The following is a 9,547-nucleotide window of genomic DNA, read 5'->3' on the forward strand; positions in this document are numbered from 1 at the left end:
ACATCTTTCTTGTCCTGCTCCAGAGCTGCTTGAGTTTGTTTCAGCTCATTTGGCTTTTGTTCCATCTCTTGAACACATGATTGTAGATTGGAGATATTTGCCTCCAACTGGCTTCGTTTCTGCAACACATTTAGAGTCATCTTCAAGGATTTTGGTTTTATTGTGTCAAGAAACTCGAAGAATTGTTCCATACTAAAACTGTGATCCCATTGTTCCTGTATCATTTCATATTCTTCATCAGCGGCTTCTGACTGACGATTGTCAAACAGAAAAAACACAGGCTGATTCTTGTCATTCACTGCACACTTGAGTTTAGCCTCTTTAACAGCCGTCAGGACATTTTTAGGTGGAGCTCCAGTTGAGTGGTTCTGATGCACAGGAATATTCTGGAAATAATGATTCTCAATATTCTGGAAAAATTAGAAGATTTTATTGATAAGCAAGAAACAAGTGAAAGCATTTCATATTTCTGCTGCATATTCTCTAAGATTTCAGTATTATTTGAAAGAAAAACCATTAAGCTATAAACATGAAAGGCCGACAAATGTCACAGAAGATGAACAACACAGTCCAAGAAGAGCTTCTGTGACGGTCTCAGATTTTTTTCCCACTGTTTCTTTACATGAAGAATATGCAACATTTTCTCATATAATCTCTAGATGGCAGCCTTTAATAATAGAATCTAAATAGTCCCTCATCAGCCTCTTAATGACCATAATTAAACACATAATTTTATGATACATTTCAATATTTTGGTTGTCTCTTACAATGTAATTGCTATATTTTCAATTGAATCTTACTGTATGTTGTCAGCTTGTGTTGTATTCCAGGACAAACACTACAGTAATCACCATAGTATTTTACATCAGTTAATTTAGCATATAGACTACTGTTTATCCAAAGTAATTTTCAAATGAAAACATTGTGAGGATATAAATACAGTGTAAGCATGATGACAGATGTTAGATTCATAAAACAATTACAATGAATGATAATCTAGCTTTATATCATATGAAAGACATGTATATGAAGGAAGCAGAACAATTTTAGGATCCTGTTTTCAGAGAGTGAGCAGGGTTTGAGAAGCTAAGACATGATTTTTTCATTTTTTTTAAGTATCCAAGTGCTCCTTGTTTTTCTTCTCATGCTTTCTTCTTGATGTTTTCCATTTTTTTGGCCTTTTCAGGTTCATTTATCTCCTTCAGCTTCTCAACCAGAAAATCGATGTGCTGAAGGATGAACAGTGAATCAGTGTTGAGAGCGATCATCTGCAGAGTTTCCACACAGTGAAAAGCTTCAATCACTAGCTTTGTTTTCTTTTTCTCTAATTCTTTCAGTTCTTTTTCCAGCTTCTTGACCAAAAACACATACCAAATCTTACCATCATAATCCTTCTTTAAATCTTCATATGTCCTCTTCTCCTTCTTTGTCTTTGTTACATATATTTTTGCTTCTTTGATGTGTTTGCTGTAGTGGCATTTATTAGTGCACACTGTACAGTGATTATTTCTCATCGCGCTGCACCACGAGAGATCACTGATCCACCAGCATCCTGGATAATGACAGTTCTCCTCACAGACGGTGCAGCACATCGCCATCTTGGCTATAGCAGGATCAATATCAACCCTTTCTTTGTAGAGCACTTCAACTTCATACTTTTTCACATTTTGCTTTAGTTCCATCTCTTGAACACATGATTGTAGATTGGAGATATTTGTCTCCAACTGTTTTCGTTTCTGCAACACATCTTGAGTCATCTTCACGGATTTTGGTTTTATTGTGTCAAGATAATTGAAGAATTGTTGCATTCCTCTTACACTGAGATTCCATGATTGTTCTTGGATTGTTTCATATTCTTCATCAGCAGCGTCTGACTGGCAGTTGTCAAACAGGAAAAACACAGGCTGTTTGTTGTCATTTACTGCACACTTGAGTTTAGCCTCTTTAACAGCCGTCAGGGCATTTTTAGGTGGAGCTCCAGTTGAGTGTGTGAGGAGTAAGACAATGTTTTCAGCAAAATCTGTTCCAAATAAAGACTGAACAGCATCAAATATGTAGATTTGTCTGTCAGAGAAACGATTCTGTGTTGCTTTAATCACCAAACACACTGCATCTATTTCATGAATCCCTTCTTCAGATTCACTTAAACGAAACAAACTCTCAGCGATCTGTTTATCAAGATCAATTCCACGTGTATCTCCATATCCTGGTGTATCAATAATTGTTAAATGGATTGGACTCTCTTGTAGATAAAACCCATAAACAGTGATGCTGGTGGTCTGAGTGTGAAGTTGTGATCGGATGTTCTGATCATCTGTGATCTCAAACCAAACCTTGTCTTCTCTCTGAACACCTAAGCAGTAGTTGATCATCACATTGGTCAGGGTTGTTTTTCCCGTTCCTGTTTCTCCCACCATCAGAATGGTTTTATGGGGTTTGTTTTTGTCTCTCTCACCAAAGGTCATTTTTCTGTATGGTTCTGATTGATTCAAATTGTCTGTCCTTGTCTGCAGACGATATCGAGCAGGATTTCCATCTTCAATTAAGATGCTTTTCTTCATGAGATAATTTTTGTTCTGTATATTAAAAAAAGCACAATAATAAAACAATAAAAATATAGATGAACAAGTATAAATCATGAACAATATTATATTTATAAATCATAATCAAATTATAAACACCAACATCCTTAACAATAAAGGCCCTTTCACATAACTCAACCCAGAAAAGGTTATCATTATACATTTGTTTTTATTTGTCCTTTACCTCTTAATAAATATTAAATGTCATTTTTGAGTTGTTGAATTATAGTTGTGTGTTTTAAAGTTTTTTAAAACTGTTTTAAAGCATTTTTCCCAATATTTGCTGCGTTTTTTCCCAGCAAAAGGCAATGACGGAAAAGCACATCCACTATAATTTTTGAAATACTACTGTCACAGAGTGTAGTTTTTTCAGTCAAGAATAAAACTGCATGAACCTCAAGTATGCAGTTTTCTTATACATTTTCGGAGTTGTAAGGTCTGGGCTCAGGTAGATAATATCAGTAGCTCATGCTAACAGGTGGGTGGGCTCATGAATATTAATCACATTGTCTGCATTTGCCCAAGCTGGTTTGCTAAAGTGAAAATGCAGAAGGTGAGTGCTAGCCAATGGGATTATCAGATCAGAACCCCATATGTCAAAAGAATCAAGTCTCACCTGGATGTGTTGTCCTGTTTTCTCAAACGTTTCTTTAATGTTTTCTTTGTGTTTAAGTTTCTTTTGTGAGGACTTCAGTGGTGTATAGTGCTCCTCCTAGAATTTTAATAAAAAATCTAAGACATCAGAGATTTGTGTAATATGTTCATATATATAATACACATATATAAATGGTACTGAGAAATGTGCATGTTTATGACTAGTTTTGTTCCTCAGAAATAAGTGTGTCTTACCTTGGATGGACCAGCTTCACTGATGGGTCTGATTGTGTGATCGATGTGTTTCTCTGAGTCTCTGCACACCACACACACCGGCTGTTTGTCCTCCAGACAGAAGAGTTTGAGTTTCTCACCGTGTAAACTGCAGATCTCCTCAGATCCTGATAAAGGACTCTCATTTCTCTGCTTCAGGAACGACTCACACTGGTTTTGTAAAGCAAGATTAGGAGGAGGTATAAGTTTTGAGGATCGTCTCCTGCAGACAGGACACTTCTGAGTATCTTTAGTTCTCCAGAACTGATGAAGACACTCTTTACAGAAACTGTGACTACATGACAGAAGAACAGGAGTCTTGAAGATTTCACAGCACACAGGACAAGAAAGCTCTTCTGCAGACACATTTAGTGAAGCCATTTTACAGCAGTCGGAACTTTACTTTCACTTTCTGTTCGATCGGTTCAAAAACGAATAACTACGAGAATCAAAAAGATCTGCTTTCCGTTCAGAAACAAACTTCCCATCTCATAAATCCTTGTTGAAAGTTTTTCTGTTCGTTCTTCACACCGATATAAAGTCGATTCGACGTTTGACGTTGAATATTAGACTGATATTCAGCCGCGAAAAACTTCAATACATTCTAAGTGTTTGAGTATAAGTGTATAAAACTGAATAAAACAGGCTTATCTGAAGAGCATTAGAACGTAGAACTGAACACACATCGTAGTTTATTTGTTTTAATCCTCCTCGATATGTTGCGACCTCTCCCTCTTTCTCTCTTGAAACACGGAAGTGACTAAAACTAGCTAGAGGCAGGCCCTTCTCCTTCTTCTTCTTCTTCTTGTTCTTCTTCTTGTGTGATTTGCGGCAGCTTAGACGCTCCAAATGCATATTGCTGCCCTCCTCAGTTCATCTGAAGAACTCCATCTCATAGATTAAATCCTCAATCAAAGACCAGGGTGGAGTAAAAAACTTATAACAACCTTTATTGCGTCATATTCCTTATTTTCAAGAATCGATTTTAAAGATAAAGATAAGACTTCAGCTTCCATCAGATCAGAAAACATGCGGTTTCTTGCAGCACAAAGAATTATGTAAAAAAAAAACATTAAGTTGAAAGCTTCAAAAAGTTTACATCTATGATTAGTTTGATTTTATATTATAGATATTGAGTTATTCAAGTATTATTATAATACAGTAATTTGAGGTTATAAAAAATAACTTTAAATCCATAAATAATTTATAATCTGCTGTTTTGTTTGCTTTTTTTATTAGGGCAGGGCGAAATGTTAATATTTAAAGTTGTTCCTATCACCCTTCCTCCGTTTTAACCATTGTATATTGCTTCTCCAGTTGTCCGGTTGTATGTTCTCTATTTCTTTCATGTCTTGTCCCTGTTGTTTTGTAGTGTCCTGTAAGTTTGTCCTGTTATATGTCCCCACTCTTGGACTGCACCTTGTCGTGGTGAGTGGGCTTTTAACCAATACAGGCCATACTGAATGTAATTTACCTTGTCATCCTTTTCTCATGAAGAACAGTCCCCTGCTGTGTGTGTTCTGTCATTAACTGTACCCCAGGTTGTCTGTTGATGTGCAAGAAGAGCTGATTGCAGTACCCTATCCATTAAAAGCACTGTTTTTGTCAAGTCATTTAAAAAATCTGATTAATTTATTTAGCACTCTCAAAATGTTTCCAAATATTGTTCATAAACCCTTTTCTTCTATCCCAGCTCTATCTTTCACAAACAAGCTACACTCTTCATTAATTTTTATAATAAGAGAACGTATACCAGGAATATTCTTATCAAGTGGATTTATTGAAGTTTTAACAAAATGAAAAAAAAAAAAAATCAAAACAATGAAACAAAAGGAGAGAAGGAAGAGCAGAGGTGACAACAGTTTTATGGCTACATGTGTTGCTTAACAATGAACATAAAAACTCAACATTAGCCATGATAGTCAGGGCTATATTTAAGCATATCTAAATGGGCCCTAAAGGCCAAATTCTCTTAAAGCACCGGTCTAGTCAAGCGAGACTTCCATGTTCAGAATGAGAAGTAACCATGGAAACGGACAGCATATCCTGCTAATATGGTGGCGCCTTCCCGAAATGCAACGCGGAAAGAATGTGACGTAACACCTCATTCTCTATACATCGAGGTCGAGATAGGCGAACGTGGTTTCAGCAACCAAGCACCTCAGTTCCACCCACGTCCCGCCTCTTTGCCCATTTTCGATTATCCAGGAGTAACGCGCTGCTAAGATGGCGATGACCGGCTCCGCCCACTTTAGGCTTCAAAAATGCACCTCAGAATCCTACGGGTGATGTCACGGACACTACGTCCATGTTTTAAAAAAAGATGTAGAACGCGTCTCTGTTTCCTTCCACTATAGAAAAGTGAAGCGAATACATCTCAGTATGGCCGCTGCTGTCTTGAGTAAATGACGTCATTTGGAGCCAGAGTCTGCGCAGTAGAGATTCGTTTGGAGCCAGAGTCTGCGCAGTAGAGATTCGTTTGGAGCCATAGTCTGCGCAGTAGAGATTCGTTTGGAGCCAGAGTCTGCGCAATAGAGATTCGTTTGGAGCCCGAGTATGCGCAGAAGAGATTCCTTTGGAGCCAGAGTCTGCGCAGAAGAGATTCGTTTGGAGCCCGAGTCTGCGCAATAGAGATTTGTTTGGAGCCAGAGTCTGCGCAATAGAGATTCGTTTGGAGCCCGAGTATGCGCAGTAGAGATTCCTTTGGAGCCATAGTCTGCGCAGTAGAGATTTGTTTGGAGCCAGAGTCTGCGCAATAGAGATTCGTTTGGAGCCCGAGTATGCGCAGTAGAGATTCGTTTGGAGCCTGAGTCTGCGCAGTAGAGATTCGTTTGGAGCCTGAGTCTACGCAGAAGAGATTAGTTTGGAGCCAGAGTCTGCGCAGTAGAGATTCGTTTGGAGCCTGAGTCTGCGCAGTAGAGATTCGTTTGGAGCCTGAGTCTGCGCAGTAGAGATTCGTTTGGAGCCTGAGTCTGTGCCGTAGAGATTCGTTTGGAGCCTGAGTCTGCGCAGTAGAGATTCGTTTGGAGCCTGAGTCTGTGCAATAGAGATTCGTTTGGAGCCTGAGTCTGCGCAGTAGAGATTCGTTTGGAGCCTGAGTCTGCGCAGTAGAGATTCGTTTGGAGCCAGAGTCTGCGCAGTAGAGATTCGTTTGGAGCCTGAGTCTGCGCAGTAGAGATTCGTTTGGAGCCTGAGTCTGCGCAGTAGAGATTCGTCTGGAGCCAGAGTCTGCGCAGTAGAGATTCGTTTGGAGCCTGAGTCTGCGCAGTAGAGATTCGTTTGGAGCCTGAGTCTGCGCAGTAGAGATTCGTCTGGAGCCAGAGTCTGCGCAGTAGAGATTCGTTTGGAGCCTGAGTCTGCGCAGTAAAGTCGTGAGGTGGAGCCGCGGAATCTAACTCCCGCCCAAACTCCCGCAGATCCAATCAACCATAACGACACGCCCCGTTTTTATAGCATCAAATTACTAGCTAAAATCAAACTTACCACAAAAACGAATAATTGAACATATATCAGCGTGATAACCATTCGTTTACATGGAGAGGGCGGGGTTTATGACCTGTACTGCAGCCAGCTACCAGGGGGGCGATCAAAGAGCCCGCAGCTTCACTTTCCAGTACGAGTGAGACACACCCGGTTGCAAGCATAAAGGCTCTAGCTGCGGTGTGGCCCAACGCAGGCCAGCTAGGGACCGTCTACAAAGTACCTGCAGAATGATAAAACGATTAATGGTTTCCCACCGGATTGTTTTTTACAGTTAACAAAACAAGATAAATTTGTGAACCAAGGTCTTTGAAAGATATAAAGACAAATACTTATAATGCTCACTTGCATTTAAATAAGAAGTATTGTAGACAACATATGTAATAGTGGTTATTATTATATTATTACTATTAATAAATATAATAAAAAAAGAAAAATAATATTAAAAATCATTATTATTCCATAATTCAGTGGTTATGCAGTAGGCTTATTCCAGGTCCTTGTGAGAACATTTTAATGTCCCTTGTATTCACAGAAGTATGACACCAAAAAGTGCATGCTATTGAAATTAAAACCAATAAATAAATTAATTTACAATAAATACACTCTTCTGTATCAACTTCAAGGTGTGTCTTGTTACCGGTTTTATAAGAACATTTTTATATTTGTTTTAGTCACAGAACTAACGGTATAACAAAAAATATGCTATTGAAATTCAACAATGAAGACAAAGCTGGCAAAGTGTTGTTTTGCAGTATTTGAAAATCAAATTTTAATACATATTGTTCTAGAAACCAGTGACAAGACACAGCCTTTGAAGTTAAGATAGAAGTGCGTATTTACTTTACATTGATTGATGTATTTGTTGACATTTCAATGTCATGTGCTGTGTTATAGAGATTCCTTTGGAGCCTGAGTCTGCGCAGAAGAGATTCCTTTGGAGCCAGAGTCTGCGCAGAAGAGATTCGAGATTTGTTTGGAGCCAGAGTCTGCGCAATAGAGATTCGTTTGGAGCCCGAGTATGCGCAGTAGAGATTCCTTTGGAGCCATAGTCTGCGCAGTAGAGATTCGTTTGGAGCCCGAGTATGCGCAGTAGAGATTCCTTTGGAGCCATAGTCTGCGCAGTAGAGATTCGTTTGGAGCCCGAGTATGCGCAGTAGAGATTCCTTTGGAGCCATAGTCTGCGCAGTAGAGATTCGTTTGGAGCCATAGTCTGCGCAGTAGAGATTCGTTTGGAGCCTGAGTCTGCGCAGTAGAGATTCGTTTGGAGCCTGAGTCTGTGCCGTAGAGATTCGTTTGGAGCCTGAGTCTGCGCAGTAGAGATTCGTTTGGAGCCTGAGTCTGTGCAATAGAGATTCGTTTGGAGCCTGAGTCTGCGCAGTAGAGATTCGTTTGGAGCCAGAGTCTGCGCAGTAGAGATTCGTTTGGAGCCTGAGTCTGCGCAGTAGAGATTCGTTTGGAGCCTGAGTCTGCGCAGTAGAGATTCGTCTGGAGCCAGAGTCTGCGCAGTAGAGATTCGTTTGGAGCCTGAGTCTGCGCAGTAGAGATTCGTTTGGAGCCTGAGTCTGCGCAGTAGAGATTCGTCTGGAGCCAGAGTCTGCGCAGTAGAGATTCGTTTGGAGCCTGAGTCTGCGCAGTAAAGTCGTGAGGTGGAGCCGCGGAATCAAACTCCCGCCCAAACTCCCGCAGATCCAATCAACCATAACGACACGCCCCGTTTTTATAGCATCAAATTACTAGCTAAAATCAAACTTACCACAAAAACGAACAATTGAACATATATCAGCGTGATAACCATTCGTTTACATGGAGAGGGCGGGGTTTATGACCTGTACTGCAGCCAGCTACCAGGGGGGCGATCAAAGAGCCCGCAGCTTCACTTTCCAGTACGAGTGAGACACACCCGGTTGCAAGCATAAAGGCTCTAGCTGCGGTGTGGCCCAACGCAGGCCAGCTAGGGACCGTCTACAAAGTACCTGCAGAATGATAAAACGATTAATGGTTTCCCACCGGATTGTTTTTTACAGTTAACAAAACAAGATAAATTTGTGAACCAAGGTCTTTGAAAGATATAAAGACAAATACTTATAATGCTCACTTGCATTTAAATAAGAAGTATTGTAGACAACATATGTAATAGTGGTTATTATTATATTATTACTATTAATAAATATAATAAAAAAAGAAAAATAATATTAAAAATCATTATTATTCCATAATTCAGTGGTTATGCAGTAGGCTTATTCCAGGTCCTTGTGAGAACATTTTAATGTCCCTTGTATTCACAGAAGTATGACACCAAAAAGTGCATGCTATTGAAATTAAAACCAATAAATAAATTAATTTACAATAAATACACTCTTCTGTATCAACTTCAAGGTGTGTCTTGTTACCGGTTTTATAAGAACATTTTTATATTTGTTTTAGTCACAGAACTAACGGTATAACAAAAAATATGCTATTGAAATTCAACAATGAAGACAAAGCTGGCAAAGTGTTGTTTTGCAGTATTTGAAAATCAAATTTTAATACATATTGTTCTAGAAACCAGTGACAAGACACAGCCTTTGAAGTTAAGATAGAAGTGCGTATTTACTTTACATTGATTGATGTATTTG

General features: G+C 39.3%; 1 protein-coding gene across 1 annotated transcript; it reads right to left on the minus strand.

The window, feature by feature from the left end:
* Positions 1 to 410: 410 nt before the first annotated feature.
* LOC306864985 (uncharacterized protein) lies at positions 411 to 5,842 on the minus strand. Its single transcript, XM_079409320.1, has 4 exons — positions 5,589 to 5,842; positions 3,432 to 5,169; positions 3,199 to 3,294; positions 411 to 2,576 (listed from the first exon to the last, which is right to left on the minus strand). Exons 2-4 carry the CDS (start codon positions 3,828 to 3,830, stop codon positions 1,143 to 1,145), a joined length of 1,929 nt encoding a protein of 642 aa, XP_079265446.1. The 5' UTR covers positions 3,831 to 5,169; positions 5,589 to 5,842; the 3' UTR covers positions 411 to 1,142.
* Between the last annotated feature and the right edge of the window lie 3,705 nt (positions 5,843 to 9,547).

Source organism: Barbus barbus, assembly GCF_936440315.1.
Source record: "Barbus barbus genome assembly, chromosome: 46".
Classification (NCBI taxonomy): Eukaryota; Metazoa; Chordata; class Actinopteri; order Cypriniformes; family Cyprinidae; genus Barbus; species Barbus barbus.

Excerpts from the sequence above, each read along its gene's own strand:
- LOC306864985 (XM_079409320.1), bottom strand. The coding sequence starts at position 3,830 with ATGGCTTCACTAAATGTGTCTGCAGAAGAGCTTTCTTGTCCTGTGTGC. Across the intron at positions 3,295-3,431 it reads GTGAAGCTGGTCCATCCAAG|GAGGAGCACTATACACCACT; the intron begins GTAAGACACACT and ends TTAAAATTCTAG. Across the intron at positions 2,577-3,198 it reads AAACAGGACAACACATCCAG|AACAAAAATTATCTCATGAA; the intron begins GTGAGACTTGAT and ends TTTAATATACAG.